At 41.0% G+C, this 20,417-nt stretch overlaps 1 protein-coding gene across 1 annotated transcript in view; it reads left to right on the top strand.

The window, feature by feature from the left end:
* Positions 1-15,175, top strand: part of LOC123499538 (vesicle-fusing ATPase 1-like) — a 127,525-nt gene extending 112,350 nt beyond the window's left edge. The window contains exons 7-8 of the mRNA XM_045247641.1: positions 3,141-4,420; positions 12,899-15,175. Of these exons, the coding sequence (XP_045103576.1) occupies positions 3,141-4,420; positions 12,899-13,069 (1,451 nt within the window). The 3' untranslated portion in view covers positions 13,070-15,175. The remainder of the gene's footprint in view (positions 1-3,140; positions 4,421-12,898) is intronic.
* The last annotated feature ends 5,242 nt before the right edge of the window (positions 15,176-20,417 follow it).

Below are 20,417 nucleotides of genomic sequence, written 5' to 3'. Positions count from 1 at the left end.
ATAAAAATTACGTTAAAATTTAAGGAGCAAACATGCAATTGACCTGTAACCGGCGGAGAGGCGAGCTACACTGGTGTGTGAACTGTGCCTCACACTGGTTCTCATGCTCATGTGTTCAGTTGCCAAAATAGTGGGTAGTAATTAAAAAGTGATTTTGATTGCCATTACTAAGAGGATGACATTACTGGGAAACATTTTCCTGTACAGTTAGGTTCTCCCTCTACTTCTGGAGTGAAAAATTCGTTAACAACTCTGATCATATAGCAAGTGAATTTAAGGTTCTTAATTCATGGGCTGGCTACTCTCTCTTACTCTGGGATGCCCAGCATGTCTAGTGACTCATGACCATGTGTGTGCTACACTTACAACTATGATTCTTAATTTACAAAAACTTAATATTATTATCCCCGGCACTACAATAGGAAGATGGAAATACATAAGTAGGCAGGGAGTTCCAGAGTTTGCCAGTAAAAGGTATGAATGATTGAGAATACTGGTTAACTCTTGCTTTAGAGGCTTGGACAGAATAGGGATGAGAGGAAGAAGAAAGCCTTGTGCAGCGAGGCCGCAGGAGGAGAGGAGTCATGCAGTTAGCATGAAAATAGCGATAAAAGATAGAAAGAGATGCAATATTTCGGAGATGAGAAAGAGGCTGAAGACAGTCAATCAGAGGAGGGGAGTTGATGAGATGAAAAGCTTTTGATTCCACCCTTGAGAGGTTGCCCACAAAAGATACTTGAGCCTTCCATCTCCTGAATCTTGATATTTCTGCTGGAATCATGCCAAGTCTGCTCTTCAACTTGCCAAACACTCCTTCATAAATAGAAAATATCAATAATCTTTCAAACTCCAACTCCCCTCAAAATTTCTGGTATCTGGTCAAAAACTTCTCAAAAACTTTACTACTTCATCTTTCCCTCCTTTGTTTCTCTAATAGGTCTTAACCCCTTCACCACAAGGCAGTTTTTGCTACCCCCCACCTGCAATACAAGCTCTCCCGCAGACTCCCCAGTTGCTACACATCCACTCACTCAACTCCTTTTTACCCGTTTTTTTTTTTTTTTTTTTTTTTTTTTTTTTTTTTTTATTTATTTATTTTTTACATTCTGAAAATATATATTGCTTAACATATATTAGACACTTCATTCTGATTAATCCGGACAGTGTCCAGATAATAATTTGAGTCCAGGTGGCCAACAAATTAATTCAAACAATGCGCGCATTGCACACTTCCAGAAACAGTTGATAGATGGCGGCGGCGCTGCGGCAGGTGATTATAAACAATTCCAGCCGACACTAGTGAACACTGTGTATTATTCGGTATCAGTGTGCAAGTTTGTTTACATTCTGAAAATATATATTGCTTAACATATATTAGACACTTCATTCTGATTAATCCGGACAGTGTCCAGATAATAATTTGAGTCCAGGTGGCCAACAAATTAATTCAAACAATGCGCGCATTGCACACTTCCAGAAACAGTTGATAGATGGCGGCGGCGCTGCGGCAGGTGATTATAAACAATTCCAGCCGACACTAGTGAACACTGTGTATTATTCGGTATCAGTGTGCAAGTTTGTGCAATTTACAGTAACTCAGAACTCTTAATTATGTGTGCCAAGGGTGTTATGCATAAGTAAGTGGCCCTAGCTGTGACATAAAACCTGGAATTGATAAGAAAATTAGAGACAGGAGCTAGAGTTGGGAGTGTTTGTGAGGAGTATGGTGTGGCCAAGCAAACTCTTTTGGACATTAGTAAATCAAAAGATAAGCAGCTAGAATATTCTGCTAATTACTGTGTGGATGCATCATCAAGTAAAAGTGGTAAAGGTGCACCAAAATAAAATGTAAGGGGTTGAAAAGATGCTGTATTAGATACCTCCAAGCTCCTGATAGGGCTTCTAGGTCAGGGACATGGCCTCTTCCTCCACCATGTGCAGGGGACTGTTCCTCTGTAGTAAGTAGGAACAACAACGTACCTACACAAATACCGCAGTTTGTTATTATAGAATATTTTGTTGATACAAAAGGTAAAAACATAATACGTAAAATAATAAAAAATATTTGAAAATATAAAATTTTGTGCGTAAACAGCTGTTCAAAGGGAATGCTTGTCACTAGGTGGCAGCACTGATTAGTCAGTCATGATTGTATTGTTATGAAACGATTATGTTTTTAGCTTTTGTATCAATAAAATATTCTATAAACTACGGTATTTGTGTAGGTACGTTGTTGTTCCTGCTTACTACAGAGTGTCAGTCCCCTGTACAACATGGTGGAGGCCGGAGGAAGAGACTTTGTCCGTGTCCATGAGCCAGGAGTCTTATCTGGCCTCCCTGAGTCCCTTGCTTATGAAATATTCTTATCATCTTTGAACATTTTCCTTTTGGGAGTATGTGCAGTCCACATGATGCTTACCAATAGTTTTAAAAGTAAATATTAATCGTATATAGTGGTGAAGCAGGTGAATACAGAAAAAAAAAGTAAAAACTTGCAGCTTGTTTATGTTGAAATGCTTGAAGTTGTTGTTTTCAGTGTTTGATCTGTTTTATTTATTTTACTGTAGGTAAAATTTAATTTACAACCCAGTACTTAGTGACTCAGGGCAACATTGGACCAGGGTAAGTTATAGTAAAAGGGCTTGACTTATTTACAAGGTAAACTGATAGTACATTTTTGGGTCAAATTATAGACGATGATTTATGCGCTATCTCGACTTATAAGCCGCAGTAAATGGTAGTTAGGGTAGTTATAGTGTTTGATTAACTTAGATTAAGTTTGTTTGGGTTTAGTTCATCAGGGAAGCCAAAATAGACAAAATTTCGCAGTTCCTCTCCAAAACGTCTAAGGAAAGTAACGACCATATTTGGCAAACGAAGGACGCATTTGTGTTATCCTAAGTTTTCATTATCCAGAACAGGGCCTGCACCATTTATTCTGGAAAAACGAGGGTATATATATATATATATATATATATATATATATATATATATATAGAGAGAGAGAGAGAGAGAGAGAGAGAGAGAGAGAGAGAGAGAGAGAGAGAGACACACACACACACATGTAGATTTGTAGCCTAGGAAGGTCTTTAATTTGAACAAAAAATCAAGATTACTTATGAATTAATTTAATTTTTCAGGTACTGGCAAGACCTTAATGGCCCGCCAGATTGGAAAGATGCTTAATGCTCGAGAACCAAAGATCATCAACGGTCCTGAGATTCTAGACAAGTATGTGGGAGAGTCTGAAGCCAATGTGCGCCGCCTCTTTGCTGAGGCTGAAGAAGAAGAGAAGCGCATGGGTCCCAATTCTGGTCTTCACATTATCATCTTTGATGAGATTGATGCCATTTGCAAACAGAGAGGTTCAGTTGCTGGCAACACTGGTGTCAATGACACTGTGGTCAACCAGCTTTTGTCCAAGATTGATGGTGTAGAGCAACTCAATAACATTCTAGTCATTGGCATGACCAACAGAAAGGACATGATAGATGAGGCTCTGCTGAGGCCTGGCAGACTGGAGATCCAAGTAGAAATTGGTCTTCCTGATGAACAGGGACGAGTTGACATTCTCAAGATCAAAACTGCAAAAATGAAAGAGCACAACAAACTGGATCGTGATGTTGACCTTGCAGAGGTTGCCTCCTTGACAAAAAATTTTTCAGGAGCAGAACTTGAGGGTCTTGTGAAGGCTTCCTCATCCTCGGCCTTGAAGCGCTACATTCACCTGGGAAACAAAATTGAGGTGGATCCTAATGCCATTGACAAAATAAAAGTTACTCGAGCAGATTTCATCTACTCCCTTGAAAATGACTTAAAGCCTGCTTTTGGCACCAGTGAAGAAGATCTGTCAAAGTTTATTGAGAGAGGAATCATTAATTGGGGAGCAACCAGAGAATTGGTAGAAAAGGGACTGATGTTTGTAAAGCAAGCAAGGTCACCTGAAACTAGCAGTCGCCTCTGTATATTACTTGAAGGGGCACCAACTGCAGGTACTTCTGCATTAGCAGCTTATTTGTGCAAAAATTCTAATTTCCCCTTTATAAAAGTTATTAATTCTCGAGATATGGTTGGTTTCATGGAGGCTTCCAAGTGTTTAAGAATAAAAAAAATTTTTGATGATGCATACCGCTCTGAACTAAGTTGCATTTTCATGAATGATCTTGAACACTTGATGGGATATTCACCCATTGGCCCAAGGTACCAGTCCATTGTTCTGGATGCCATGTACTCTCTTCTGTCAGCCTCCCCTCCTCCAGGCCGTAAATTACTTGTCATCTGCACATCTAAACGTCGCTCAGTACTGGAAGAACTGGGTCTCCTTTCAGCCTTTACAGCTGTCATCAGGGTTCCTTATATTGCACATGTGGAAGATGTTAGACTTGTGCTAGAGGAATCACAAGCAATGAGTCCAGATGAGGTATGTTGAATTGCATCTTTATAATATATCTATTAAGTGTTCAGGTTAATGTATGGTGATTGAAGTGGCTATGTTCAGGAAGTGCTCATAGCATGATTTTAGAATCTGTTCGAGGAATAGATCTAAAAGTGAAGTTTTAAGTTAATAAAATAAGTAAGGGAAGTGAATAGTCTTGTCATAAGTTTCTTAGAGTGATTACAAAAGTTATAGAGAAAGTTTAAATGTCTATGATTTTAGTATTGTATGGGGGTGAATCATGGAACAAGTGAGAAAAGAGTTCGTGTAAAGCAGGAGTTCTCAACCTTCTGAGTTATAAGACAATCTACCCAAACCCCCAGTGATCTGACATTGAACACAATGTTAATATGGTGACTGACACTAACTCAATATGCAATTGTACTGCAAAGGGTTTTAGATCAACTATGTAAGTATCCCTGGAAATCTTGTGAGCCCCTGGAGGTTCATGAATCCCAGGCTGAGAACCCCCGGTATAAAGGATGCAAGAATGGATGTTGTCAGGAATGTAAGTAGTTATATGTGAAAGTCATTATAGTTATTATAGTTGTGGGTGGGTTTTATTGGTTTGCTGGTGTACTGTGGCCTAAACCAATCAAAACCACGTAGGCAATATATAGCCCCGATAATTGCTCTGAAGGAAGCTTTTCATGAAACCAAAGAAACAAGCAAGTTAAATTAGAGTTACCGCTATAGCAATGGTGCTTGCATCATCAGAAGAAAAATACTAGTTTTCTACCAATGGTCAGTCACCATTCAAAACATTATTAATGTATTTACCTAGTTGTATATTAAAGGGTTTAAGCAGGGCTCATAGTGACCTGTCTCGATATCTATATTTATCCAACTTTTCCTTAAATTTGTGCACACTTTCTGCTGTTACAATGTCTTCACTCAATCCATTCCAAATATCCACTGTCCTATGTGGAAAACTAAACTTTTTTGTTTCTCGAACAATGACTTTTCTCGATTTTCTTGAAGTGTTCTCTTGTTCACTTACTTCCGTCCTCCATCAGGAATACCAGGTCTTGTCTATCTATCTTTTCCATATGGTTTACTAACTTATACATTGTTATTAGATCTCCTCTTTCCTGTCTGTCCTTCAAAGATGGTAGGTCCATTTCCTTCAGTCTTTCTTCATAGAGAAGATCCTTTATTTCTGGCACCATCTTTATAGCAGGCCTTTGGATTCTTTCTATTCTTTTGATGTCTTTCTGCTTGTATGGTGACCACATCACTGCTGCATATTCTAGTCTAGGTCTTATCATAATGGTTATGGTTTTTTCGTCATACTCTTTTCAATGTAATGAAATGCCACCCTGATGTTAGTTAGTGTCTTGTATGTTGAAGCAAATAACCCATTTATGTGTCTTTCTAGAGTCAGGGTGTTTTGTATAATCACTCCCAGGTCTTTTTCTTCACTACTTTAAATTTATAATCTCTTCCATTTTGTATTCCCTCATAGGTCTTCTATAACTTTTACCCATTTCCATTACATGGCATTTCCTGGTATTAAATTATAATTTCCACTCTTGGCTTCACTCTCCAGATCTTGTTAATATCTTTCTGCAATTTCCTACAGTCTTCGATGTTCCTTACTACTCTCAAAAGTTTTGCATAATCCGCAAACAAATTTATGTAACTACTCAGACCCTCTTGCATATTGTTGATATATATTTGAAACATAATTGGTGCCAGCACTGAACCCTGTGGTATGCCACTAGTGACTCTCCTCCAACTAGATGGGGTGTCTCTTATCATTGTCCTCATTTCCCTATGTTAGGTAGTCTGTCATCCATTCTAAGATTCTTTATTCCACCTATGTATTCCATTTTCCATAGGTACTCTAGGGGCCGCCATGGTACAGTGGAACCATGCGCACTTTGGGGTCCGCAAGGTCTACAAGCGCATGGGATCGAATCTTGTCCACGGTCCGAGTATAGGTTGAGCTTCCTCACTCGGGGCAATGGTCTCCTAGCGGGTGGGCTTTGAGATAGGAGGCACCCCAAAAAGTACCCCCTTTAGCCCATAAATTCCTGTGAAAAGTCCACATGGTATTTAAAAAAGAAAAAGAAAAAAAAAAAAAAAAAAAAAAAAACGAAATTTCGCTTAATGAAGGGTTTTAGGAACGTAACCCCTTCGTTAAGCGGGGGTCGCCTGCATAATGAAGGAGTAAAGAGATATGTTTCCGAATAAAGAGTAAAAGAAAGCAAACACACATAGTATATTGCTATATGTGCAAGGGCTAGAAAGTATAAAGATGTTGCTTGGAAAAAATTAAGGAAGCAACAGAATGAAACAAAGAGGAAGCAGTATAAAGAGGTATGGAATGAATACATTAGGATAAGAAGGGAGGAGGTGAGAAACTTTGAAAAGGATGTAGGGAAGAGATGTGAAAAGGAACCAAACTTTTTTATAAGTATATAAATGGAAAAATGACAGAGACTATCACTAAGTTAATTAAGAGAAATAGGACATATGAAACAACAGAAGAAATGAGTGAACTTATGAATGAAAGCTTCAAATCAGTATTTAATGAAGAGGGAGATTTCACAGAACCAAGCAACACAAGAAGGATTAAGAAACATTGTGGTTCATAAGCAAAAAACAAGTAGACTGCTAGAAAGGGTGGATATGAGGAAGGCAATGGAGTCAGATGGAGTGTCTGGACAGATACTGAGGGAATATAGAGAATAACTGGTGGAACCAATCTGGTATGTAATCAACAGATCTCTGATGGAAAGGAAGGTATTAAGGGAGTGGAAAAGAGCAAATATAATCCCAATATGTAAAGCAGTGGATATGAGGAAGGCAATGGAGTCAGATGGAGTGTCTGGACAGACACTGAGGGAATATAGAGAATAACTGGTGGAACCAATCTGGTATGTAATCAACAGATCTCTGATGGAAAGGAAGGTATTAAGGGAGTGGAAAAGAGCAAATATAATCCCAATATGTAAAGGAGGAAAAAGACTGAGCCTCTAAATTATAGACAAGTGTCACTGACTAGTTTTGTGGGAAAGATCTGTGAAATTGTAATTAAAGAAAAATTATTAGAATATCTGGAGGAAAATGAAATAAAAACTCAATTCGGTTTCAGAAAAGGAAGATAATGCATAACAAGTTTTTATACAAGAGTAATAGATGAAGTAACGGAGAGAAAGACGGGTTGACACAGTGTATTTGGACATTAAAAAGGCCTTTTTTTTCTTTTTTTTCTTTTTTAAATACCATGTGGACTTTTCACAGGAATTTATGGGCTAAAGGGGGTACTTTTTGGGGTACCTCCTATCTCAAAGCCCACCCGCTAGGAGACCATTGCCCCGAGTGAGGAAGCTCAACCTATACTCGGACCGTGGACAAGATTTGAACCCATGCGCTTGTAGACCTTGCGGACCCCAAAGTGCGCATGTTTCCACTGTACCATGGCGGCCCCTAGAGTACCTATGGAAAATGAAATACATAGGTGGAATAAAGAATCTTAGAATGGATGACAGACTACCTAACATAGGGAAATGAGGACAATGATAAGAGACACCCCATCTAGTTGGAGCAGAGTCACTAGTGGCATACCACAGGGTTCAGTGCTGGCACCAATTATGTTTCAAGTATATATCAACAATATGCAAGAGGGAATGTCCTTTTTAAAGTTCTTTTCCTCTTCCTTCCTTACCTTAACATATTCATCTCTCACTGCCTTGAAGTTTTCCTTATTTGTTGGATTTCTATTTCTCCTCCATCTTTTCCATGCTCCATCTCTTTTCTCCTTTGCCCTAGCATTCCTTGCATTAAACCAATCTTTCTTTCCTTCTTCTTTAGGTCTATATTTTGGGACATATTCCCTGACTCCTGTTTTATATATTTCCAAAAATAAGTTATACTTCTCTTGCATCGTCTCTGAGTTTTCCATCTCCTCCCAGTTTACATTTTTAAAATAGTTCCTGAGATTCTCAATATCAGCCTTTCTGTAGTTTAATCGGTCTCCTTTGTATGAATCGTCTCTATCTTCCTTTCCCTCTTCTATATCTATTTCTAATATTACATGGTCACTCTTTCCCAATGGGCACTTATATCTTATATCATCATTCATTTGTATAGCCCTTGTAAAAATTAGGTCCAATCTCGCCGGCTCGTCGTTTCCTCTGAATCTTGTGCATTCCTTTACTCTCTGGTCCATCATATTGTCTATCATTAGGTTTAGGAATCTTTCTCCCCAGGCTTCTTCCCCCATACCACTTTCATAATTTTCCCAGTCCACTTCTTTACAGTTGAAATCTCCTACTAATATAACTTTTTTCCTTTCTTTAACGATTCTCATTAGACTCCTTATTGTGTCATCTATCATGTCTTTATATTCTTGATTGGTCCATGAATTTGTTTTTGGTGGCACATATGTTACAATGATTGTTAACTCTTTTTTATTAATATGCATCTTAACATACAATACTTCTGCTTTTCCTTCCCCACATTCCACTTGGTTTATCACTATCTCCTTCCTTAACATTATCATGACTCCTCCTCCTCCTTTACCCACTGTCTCTTCTCCATACATTATACCTATTATCCAAGACTATTTTGATTTCCTCATTTAGTTTTGTTTCAGCTAGGCATACAATATCTGGATTTCCTTTCTTTATGTAATCTCTTAATTCTAATTTACTTGATAAAACTATGTTCGTATACATAATTTTTAGTCTCTTGCCTTTATCATTTTTAGTTAAACTTGTTCCACTTTTTTCTCTTCCTTCTCGTTTATATACCATTTCCTTATCCTGTCTCCTAGAATTCTCCAAAAATGCCTTTTTTCCTCTTCTGACCTTTCATTATTTTTTTCCCTTACTGCTGCTGCCAGTTCATTGTATCTCTTCCTTTCTTCCTCATTTCTATTTTTCTTTATATAGATATCCTTGCAGCCTTCTGTTTCTCTAAGTTTTGTTGTTCTATATAATATTTCTTCTGTTGCTGCTTGTGATTTTAGTAATATTTTAATTGGTCTCGTTTTCCTTCTTGATATGGTCCCATTCTGTTTATTTCTTCTACTTCCTCTTCCAAGTTCTGCCTATCTTCGTCGTTTAGATTCTTCAGTAGGTCTTTGACTGATTTCATTTCTTCTTTTTCTTTTTGGTCTATATTTTATATTTTTTCTTTTATTCCAAATACGACTACACTCTTCTTTTTTCTGCAATTTCTCTAACTAGATTTTCTTTTGTCTTGAGGACTCCTATCATTTTGTTTGTCATATTTTCTTCTTTTCTTTAAGTTGTTCTTGAATCACCTCCTGAAAATCAGCCTTATCTTTCTTATCTTGGACTCTCCATGCTTGTACTTCTTTTTTAATCACGTCCTGTACTCTTTCCTCTTCCTTGTTTACTAGATCTTTCAGCTTCTTTTCTTTCTCGGCTTTACCGAGTCCTTCTTCCATCTGCTTTTTGTAGTTAGCTACTTCCTTTTTTAGTTCTTCGTTTTCCGCTCTTAGCCTAGCTTCGTTTTCTTCCACTTTTCTTATCCTTTCTCTCAGTCTTATAAACTCCTTTTCCTGTTCTTCGTTCTCTTTCATTTCCATCTTCTCCTTTATTAGTTTATCTAGTTTACATTCAATATTCAACACTCTCTTAAGTAGTGAAGTAGTCGTCGTATCGAATCCTTCGAATAAGCGTTCTCCCTCACCAACATAGTCATCATCAGCCCCTTCTCTATTCTCATAGGCGTTTTCAGTAGCGTCACTGCAAGGCCAAACATGTTTGAGTTCATGCTGAACAGGACAGTGCTGAGGACACCGTCGGTGGTGCCAGACGACCATGTCACTGTGATCTCAATCCTTGGGAGAAGTTATCGTACACATCAGTCGCCTGAGCCAGCACTGTGGTCAAGACATAAACACAGCAGCATGGTGGAAGAGTTTGGAGATTTATTCCTTGATGGGGAGTATTATAGGTCACCAGTGTTTCATCATTTGTATATGCTGAGGACCGAGCAGTGCAATACTCATAAAAAACAAGAGGTCTTCAGTCCTGGAAGTGGTTTGATCTACGCGGGCTTCTTTTGAAGGTGTTCCATTGTAGATGTATGGCTGCGGTTTTCTGACGCCTATATAATTGAATTACGTCAATAATTAGCAAATCTATTTTTACCATCATTTATTACTTTATTATATAAGGATTTGCAAAAATATTATAATTTTTTTTTTTCACGTAATAATAGAAAAGTAACTCCATTATTGTATCGAAGTCACGGCTAGAAGTATGGAATCGGACAACACCCACAACAAGGACGGATAGATGCGACATGTCACCAGCTACCACCAGCTCCTTCATTTATTTTGCGCCGTATTTTTTATATCGGTTCTCTCCAGTATGCCGCACAATATGTAAACATAAATCTACATCTACAGTACCCACTTCTATGGCCTAACATACGTCTATCTATTCAGTTTTATTCGAAATGTAACTCCTCCTTGATCTCATTCCATGAGGTTGATGGGGTTGCTCCACGCTGATTGGCTAAAAAGCGTTTGCCAAACGAGAGCAAACACTTTGGAAAGGCGTTTGTGAAAACTTGCCTCCGTTTGACTCCATTTGCCCCCAGCCACGCCGCTACTGAAAACGCCTCATGTCTGCATTTGGATGGAATATCTTTTTCACTCATTATTCCTTAATAATTTATTTCATGAAAAAAAAAAAAAAAAAAAAAAGTCCACACTACCTGCCCAGGCCACTGTAAATACTATACAACCGGTATGTAGTGAAGATCAGCTGATCGTCGGAACTGCGCCAGTGCGTCCGCCCTCAACCGTGTCTCTCGTGTGTGTGTGTGTGTGTGTGTAATTCACCATGATTGGCTGCTGGTCACCCAGCCAGTCTTTCCCATTACAGAACGAGCTCAGAGCTCATAGACCAATCTTTGGGTAGGACTGAGACCACAACATACTCCACACACCAGGAAATCGAGGCCACAACCCCTCGAGTTACATCCCGTACCTTTTTACTGCTAGGTGAACAGGGGCTACACATTAAGAGGCTTGCCCATTTGCCTCGCCATTTCCCGGGACTCAAACCCAGACCCTCTCGGTTGTGAGCTGAGCATGCTAACCACCACACTACGTGGTGTGTGTGTGTGTGTGCGTGTGTATGACAAGCTACAATTTTTCTTGTAATGAATTAGATAATGCTGCTAAACCCCTAAGCTCACTATTTCTTTGGTTTCATGAGCTGTGTCCTATTGATAAATTAATTATTGAAGCTATTTTGTTTGCAGTTTTGACCAGCAGACAACCTTTTCTTTTTCATTCATACATTCAGTCTCCAACTGAACACCCATCACTCCTCCTTAAATATTTAAATTTAATCTAGTTTAATTTATCTTTACATTTTTTATTTATTTATTTTATTTTTTTGTGGCCTATAGCACCTGTGGGCATGCTTGATGACTATATGTGGGAAGCACTGTTCAGCATCCGCCCATAGCACCTGTGGGCATGCTTGATGACTATATGTGGGGCTGTTCAGCATCCGCCCATTTGTGGCACAGGCACTTTTATTTATAGTGGTAGCCATATTAGGGCCCATATTACCACCCAAGTGCATCTTTGGTGTAACCACTTAGAGAACCTGGGTATCATGGTGACATGTAGGTAACTTTAAACCACTCGACAAATAGCAAAGCTTCAAAGTGGTATGTGATGGGATTCAAACCTGTGCGTGGCATCTGCCCAATCCCACGCTCACTACCTTATCCACTATGCCACCGCAGTAACATGTGATCCAGCTATGTGTTTTGGATCACATGTTACTGCGGTGGCATAGTGGATAAGGTAGTGAGCGTGGGATTGGGCAGATGCCACGCACAGGTTTGAATCCCATCACATACCACTTTGAAGCTTTGCTATTTGTCGAGTGGTTTAAAGTTACCTACATGTCACCATGATACCCAGGTTCTCTAAGTGGTTACACCAAAGATGCACTTGGGTGGTAATATGGGCCCTAATATGGCTACCACTATAAATAAAAGTGCCTGTGCCACAAATGGGCGGATGCTGAACAGCACTTCCCACATATAGTCATCAAGCATGCCCACAGGTGCTATAGGCCACAAAAAAAAAAATAAATAAATAAAATAAAATAAAATAAAATAAATAAATAAATAAATAAATAAAAAATGTAAAGATGTGATCCAAAACACATAGCTTTAGCATTTCAAACAGTATAACATTCAAAACTACATTAATTTTCATACACATTGCATTTTCGTACTGATTCTCTGAATGACTCTTTATACATCCCTTCAAACTAAAATACTTGCTGTTTTAATAATCACTGAGTAAGTCACCAGTGCAGCAGCACCTGTAAATAATAATACATAGGTGGTGTTGCCACATTTCAATGTCTGTGCAAAATTAATGCCTACTAATGTATCTGTATTTCATGACCACATTATTAAATAACCTTTTCTGTCTTGTTCTTACAGATTGCAGCTGTGGTAAAGGAAGTTGGACAGGGAAGAGTATTTATAGGTGTAAAGAAGTTGTTGGGACTGTTAGATGCCTTGCGTGTGATGAAGGGAGTACCTTCCAGCCAGAGAGTGGCTGCTTTTGTTAATTTGCTGGAAGACGAGGGTGTGCTGACTCGAAGATTATAGTCACGATCAAATGCTTTTTCTAAGGAAATACAAGAAAAGAGCAATATACATTAGAATGCATAATGAGGAATCATGGAAATGAAGTGCAAGTATAATGTATTAGTTGTTGCAAATCAAAAGAATTGTGTTGTTTCAAATTTTATTTATTTTTTCATATGGTCATTGTTATTCATTCCATTTTCTACATTTGCAGAATTTATATCTTATAAAATTCCTGGCTTTATTTTTAAGTTCTCCATCTATAATAATCAAGTTACTTATTGACAGTAATAAGTTCTATCCTCTAAGATTAAAATTTTCCAAGAATGCATGTACTCGCAAAGTAAAAATAATAGATTATGTAGATTAACATGTTAAAAAAAGTAAAAACATAGGTAACAATGTGGATCTTTTGATTAAAGAGACATGCTGACAGCAAGATTATTGCTCTGCACATATCTAACATCTTTCAATGTATTATCAACATGCCTTTCAAGTTTCTGCAGTTTATCAGTTAAACTATATTGAAAATATTAGTCCAAATGACCTCACTATAACATCAGTTTTCTTTGAAAGTTTCTCTGAAAAATAGAGTGAAGTGCTTTTACAGTTAGCATACTAACTTGTATGAAGAATAGTAAATTAAAGCCAGGTACTTTACAAATTAGTTAATGCTATATAATATTAACAGAGTTTTCACTTGTAGATTGGTACAAGATTTTATCAAGTCTGCAATTTTGCATTTGTACAATTTATTTTTCCAAATGCAAAAAAGTGCTTAGTTACAAACTATCATTGATTTTATTTATTATTTAAATATATTTACAACCTATATTTTATCATTCATCCCTACAGTGAAACCTTGGTTCTTGAACTTAATTGATTCTTGAATATCTTTCAAAAAAAAAAAAAAAAAAAAGTTTGGTATATTATTTGCTCTGTTGAAATCAATATAAAATGGATTAGTGTATTCCCATACACCTGTCTATCTTGTCTTAGCAGTTAATGACAGGCATTCCCATTGTCAAAGTGGCTGCTTTCCAGAGTCAAAACATGATACTGCACTGGATATGCATGAATGTGTCAGCCAAATTTAATGCAACAATAATATATTTTTTCACTGAGATTGAAGCACAGCATTGGTGCATGTGATTGAGCTTTTACTGTATTACCTAAAATGTGTCTCTCCTCCAAATACATTATAAAAATAAAGGAAATATCTATGGAAACTATAAATTAGTAATAAATTATTTGTTTGCTTTGTCTTTTAGTATTTCAAATAAAGTAACTTTGTTTGAGAACTGAACTATTGTACAGCAACTATACCAATTATGAGTTCAAAATTTTGTTAAAAAACTGATTTGTTCAGTAAGAGCTTCAACTGTTCTAAATACCTCCATAAGATATGGCTCACAGTGTACCTCAATTTGCTGGAAGGGTAAAGGTTAGAAGGATGCCTAGTGAGTTGGAGGCAAGAACAAACATGCATGATCTAATTTGGGTTGTCATATCAGATGTGGGTAGCAAGTTCCCTCCATGTGTCAATTAAAATCATTCAGTGGATTGCAAGATGCCAGGTGATATGCACCTGCACTAGCTCAGGCAAGAATATTATGGAAGGATATGGCAGCATATTGTACATGCTAGCTTTCATTTTCCTGAATTCATTATGTCTTTCTTATTGCCTGTTAAGTCATGTATCCAACAAGAACTGCTGACATCCAGAATATCTAATTTCAGAGATAGTCTTAGAAGCAATTTTCTTGAGAATTTTGACAGTGACATTAATTGCTTCAAAGAGCTGTGACTAGCACCTAAACAATGACTGACTACTTGAGCATTTTTTCCTTCTTCTGATGTGGACATTGCATCACTTGCCTCTAGCTGCTAAGCATCCTGCTACCCTCTACCTTCCCAGCAAATTGCTTGCAGTGTTGCTATACCCTAAAGGAAGTACCTGAGGTAAGATGAACTCTGATTTAGATATTTCAACTATGTTGTTAGTTAAACAAAAAGAGCATGTTCAATCATGCAGATCATTGCATATGATGTGAGACTTATTACTGTATTCACCATATGATTCCATTTCTATTTAACATGGCGTACAAATAAAGTAATTTATCCATTTTTCCATTTTTTTTCTCAACTCCTTACAGGGCTGTCATGTAAGTACTAAGCTAACCTGTAGGAAGATACAGTACCACTTAGGTAACTGTGAGTTATGGCAAGAAAGAATACAGGTAGTATAGGCTGTAAAGACATCGAGATTAGAGTTGTTTTACTTTTCGTCCCACCTCCTAAGATTTTGTTTCAGGATTTTCACACATATATGCAGTCAGCAAATGCTGACCTTCTGTTGAGCTGCAGTTATTACTCATGGAGTAAGCATAAAAAATGGACTGGGATAGATTTACTTCTTGGATCTCATGCCATTATCAACCAGACTGGGACTTTTCATGCATTTAGTGACAATCTGGGGATTTGGGTTTTTTTGAGGTACTCTAAAAAGTTCTGCTTGCATTTAGTGACAATTTAGCTGTTAGAGTCAACAACATTGAAGTTTCAGCCAATCAGGCTCAGGCTCACCCATCTGCTGCACTGTGCCATGGACTTAAATCCAGGTTATTCAATGTGTATCTGCTCCTGTATCAGCAAAATACCAACAGTACTGACCCTGTGTATAATTACCTAGTTGTATTGTACAGGGTTCGAGTGGGGCTCATAGTGTCCTGTCTCCATGTCTCCATTTATCCAATTTTTCCTTAAAGTTATGCACATTATGTGCTATAACAACTTCATTATCCAATGCATTCCACTTCACCATTCTATGTGGAAAACTGTATTTTCCAATATCCTCATCCTGATCTTCTTTATATGTCCTTCTATCTTCTGTCACCAGGTTTTCCTTGTCTATCTTTTCAATGCCATTGACTATCTTGTACATTGTTATTAGGTCTCATTGTTCTCTTCTATCTTGTAAGGTTGGCAGTCCCATTTCCTTCAGCCATTCTTCATATGTTAGGTCCTTTAGTTCCGGCACCATCTTTGTAGCAATTTTCTGCATCCACCCGAGATCCTCTTCAGAATATTTATCCTTTTGTTGCAGGAGGTGCGGGAGTACTCTATGTGTCCTGACCAGGACAGTCAGGGGCCATCTAACCACAGCCCCAGGAGGGTATGTGTCGTGGTATAGGTGACAGCTTCACTACATAAGGTGATAATGGGTGGTGCTGGATGGGACTTGAGGGTGAAGCACATGGTAGCACTCTTCCGGGCACTAACCGTGAGGCACCAGGTGGTCATCCAGTCACCGAAGATTGTTGTCGTCTCTTGAAAGAGTCCCTGTGCCTTTGTCAATGATGGTGTCCTGGTAACAATGGTGATGTCATCTGCATAGATGAGATGTGAGTGTTTAGGTAGAGAGAGGTCAGACAGGAGGACATTGAAGAGGACTTAAGATGGAGCCTTACAGAACACCTCTCAGTATGGGATAGGGGGTCCAAGGTGGAGGCACCTACAGCAACTTTAAAAGAGTGGCCCGTTAGGAAGTCTCGGAGCCAGTTAAGGGTGGGTCCCTGGATACCCATCCTCACAAGCTTGTAGAGGATGGCCTCAAGAGGTGCTGAGTTAAATGCCTCTTCTAGGTCCATGAAGAGGGTAAGCATGACTTGATAGTGGCGGTAAGTCTCGCAGTACGTTGAGGGCACTTCTAAGTGGCCGGAAGCTGCACTGTTCCTCTCTTACGAGGTATTGTTCCTTAAGGCACCAAGAGAGGTGGTTGGCCACCAGGGCCGCGTTCCGTTGGGGACCGTATGGCGTACAGTATGGCATACTTCCCCCGAATCGGGGGGGACCAGCATACGGCTCGCCTTGCGGAAGCGTGCGGGACCTTGCGCTCCTCGGAGGTGAATGCTTGGCGGTGTCTGGCAACTATTGTTTATCAACAAACCGCAGACGGCCGCCGCTTCACCACTATATTTTCAGTGTGGAGGATGTAAATGCTATTTTGACAGCTTATGCGACGTCACAGAACATCAAAAACAATGTGGTAAGTCTGTTATCCCTTGTAGAATGCTGGAATAAGGCAATATGACGAAAATATTGGTATTTATAGCAATAAAAGACGGTGTTATATGTGTCGCATTTCTTCCCACAGCCTCTGAGGCAGAAGAGACAGCCTCTACCGCCATGGTAGCTGCTGCAGAGGCCCCTCCAGCACCTGTGGCTGCAGGGACAGTTTCCCTTTGCATTCGAAAGTGTTTCTTGAAGTCTTTCCCGGAGTAAAGAGGCACTATCGTCTCTGCATAGTCCTTGACCCGCACAGGACTTGGCGGCCTATCATCTCCCTCTTCTCCTTGCCTTGGCAGCCTCTCTTCTCCCTCTTCCTCTTGCCTCAGCAATATTTCCTCCTCTCGTGCTAAAAGGAGCTCTGCAGCGTCCAACAGAGGGTCTTTTGCGAGCTCTTGAGCGAGGAGGAGAGCAGCTTGGACGGCCATCTTGTCAACCAACCCGTATGGCTTACGCGTTCCCTTGCGGGTTGCGGGGGCAGCGTGCTAACTTCCAATGGAACGCAGCCCAGGTGTTCCTTGAGCTTCCCGATGCAAGAGAGGAGAGCAATGGGCTGATATGAGGCAGGGAGTGAGACGTCCTTGCCGGGGATGGGAATGTGGATGGAAGACTTCCAGCAGGTAGCAAAGCTCCCCTAGGACCAGCTGATATTGCAGAGCTGGAGGAGGGTGGCTCGGAAGGAGGGCGGGGAGTGGGTGAGGAACTCATACGGGATGTGGTCGGGACCCAGTGATTTGCCTGCCTTGAGGGACCTCAGAGCTGAGGCCATCTTGTGTCCTGAGTCCCAGAGGAGGTGATAGCTGAGGTAAGGTCTGAAGGTGGATGGAGAACAGGAAGACAGCCTATTTTTCGACGGTAGTGGCCAGCCAGAACTTCTGCCTTCTGGATGTCACCGAGTGGTTGTCCACTTGGGTCTTGGATGGGGATGGGGGAACATCTCTTGGTTCCTTCCATAGTGTGGATGAAATCTCATGTTCTTCAGGTGGAGGAGGAGAGTGAAGAACAGTGTGGGTCCCATGTTTTTCTCTTGGCCTGGGGGATGACCCTGGCACAGATGGCATCCAGGCAGTGATAATTTGAGCCAGCCTGTAAGGTGGGGATCCTGCGCCATTTATTCCAGGCTCTACAGGTTCTTGTGCTGCCTAGGCACATTTGTCGGTCCACCACAGCTTGCCAGGTCGATGGGGGCTGTGGTGAGTAGTGAAACAGAAGGCTGTTTTGCCAGCAGCCTTCAAGGTCCAGGCAAGGGTTTCTGCAGCTTTCTCAAGAGGTAGGTTGGAGAGGTCTGGAGGCAAGGCTAAAGCTGTTTGATAGGCCAGCCACCCAGAAGGGCTGATGTGCCACCTCAGTAGGCATCCTGGGTGTGATATGGGGATGACCTGGGAGGAGGCAAGCAGGGGAGGTGGTCACTCCCTATGCATGGACTGGTGGTATAGGTTTCTCCAGAGAATAGTGGGCTGCCAAAAAAAAGAGGTCCAGCACTGAAGGGGCAGCACCGGTATGGGGGTCGTACCTGGTGGCGAGTCCTGGTGTACTGAGGAGAGACAGATGAGGTGGGGCAAGTCCATCATTGCTTGTAAAATTGCATTTCCCAATTTATTCTTCTGATGTGGAGAGAGGTGTGGGTGGTGAGTGTTGAAATCACCCATTATGATGATCAGGGGAGGCAGGGAGGAGTAGTGCTCTTGTTCCTGATGTGTAGTCCTGCCTGGGTTGTAGCATACTGTTAAAGTAAACCACCCCCTTGGAAGGCAGACCCTGGCAGCAGCAATTAAAATGTGTCCTCCTGGCCATAGCAGAAGGGTAAGTATGGGTGGGTAGGTGTGTCACAAAGGCAAGTAGGACGCCACCACCGTGACCCTGGGATGGTCCTGCCTAATGATGTTGTAGCCAGATAGGTGTAGAGTGAGCTGTGGTGTGAGCCATATCTCACACACCCTGAGGATGGTAGGCAGTGTCTCCTTAAGATGTTCCTTGATTTCTTGGGACTTCTGAGGAAGGGACCTAGTATCCCAAAACATAAAGGCGAGGGCTATTATAGGAGAAAAGTAGAAAGGAGTATGGAGAGAGTTGGCTAGAGTGCCATGAGAATCTCTAGTGGAGAAGATCCCTCCTGGTAGAGATCACAGCCCTTCCACAGAGGTCGAGAAAGCCGGAGAGGAGGGAGTCCTTAGCGGGTGTAAGTGTGGTGTTTTCATGGAGTGAGTCCTGGAGTGGAGGCATGGGCTGGTGGTTGGTGCATGGCAGCAGGACAGCATGGGTGGGGTGGGTAGCATGTGTTGGTGTCCTGGGGCGTTGTTGATCTAACTGGCCTTCCTGTGGCTGATGAACCTCAGCAGTGGTGGTGAATTGCTGCAGCTCCGATTCTTGATCAGGCATGGCTGGGATGCCCTAGAAAGGTGGGTGCTTAGAATGTTGGCTGGTCTGTGGTCATCTGGGATGTCTGTGCCAGGTCTTAGGGGGATGCTGGGGTGTCAGTTATTTCCTGAGGAGGATCTACCTCCTCTTCCTCATGGAGGTCGGTCAGAGCTGAAAAGCAGTTCTCTCCAGTGATGGTCGAGTAGGAGATGTCAGGGCAGACAAGTGTGGCAACAGAAGGCGAGGCCATGTGTGCCCGGGTGCGAGGAGGAGGAGGTGGTGGTGGTGTTGGTCTGCGGGGTAACTGTGGTTTTGTCCACTGCAATTCCCTCAGCTTCTTGTTGATGGTGTGGAAGGAATTTCCCTTTTGTGTGAGGGAGATGTAGAGCCACCAGGCATTTTGATTGAAGGAGCAGTGGTGTTGTCTGGTGCAAGTGGCATCCTGTTGACAGTAGGGGTGGGAACCACTGCATCGAGAACATAGTGTGGCTAACCTGCAGGTGTTGATGGAGTGGCCAATCTTCTGGCAGTCTGGGCAGCGAAGGAGTGGCAGGAGGTATGGCTGGGCCCAGTAGACCAGCTGGAGGATGGCTACGATAGTGGGTATGGAACCCCTTATCTTTAGGTGAAGCCACTTGCCCATGGCATACCTGGGTAGGCAGTGTGGGGCAATCCAGGCTGCCTCAAATACCTCACCGTTGTTGAGGGGTCTGAGGCCTCCCAGTACCTCATTTTGGTTGGTGTCACGGTTGAATGGCGCCACCTTGGCATAGTTGTAGGTGTCTGCATCTCAGTCAGCCCTTCTGCAGGTTACCTCCCAGACCCCCAGATGCAAGTGAGCCATTTGGTGCACCTTGGGAATGTTGTGCTCCCACACAGTCACAATGAGTGCTGAGCCGTTCCCCAGTGAACGGGTTTCCCCCTCAAGGAGGTACTTACCCAG

The sequence above is a fragment of the Portunus trituberculatus genome, chromosome 50 (assembly GCF_017591435.1).
Source record: "Portunus trituberculatus isolate SZX2019 chromosome 50, ASM1759143v1, whole genome shotgun sequence".
Lineage (NCBI taxonomy): Eukaryota > Metazoa > Arthropoda > Malacostraca > Decapoda > Portunidae > Portunus > Portunus trituberculatus.
This window is presented reverse-complemented; position numbering and strand designations above follow the sequence as displayed.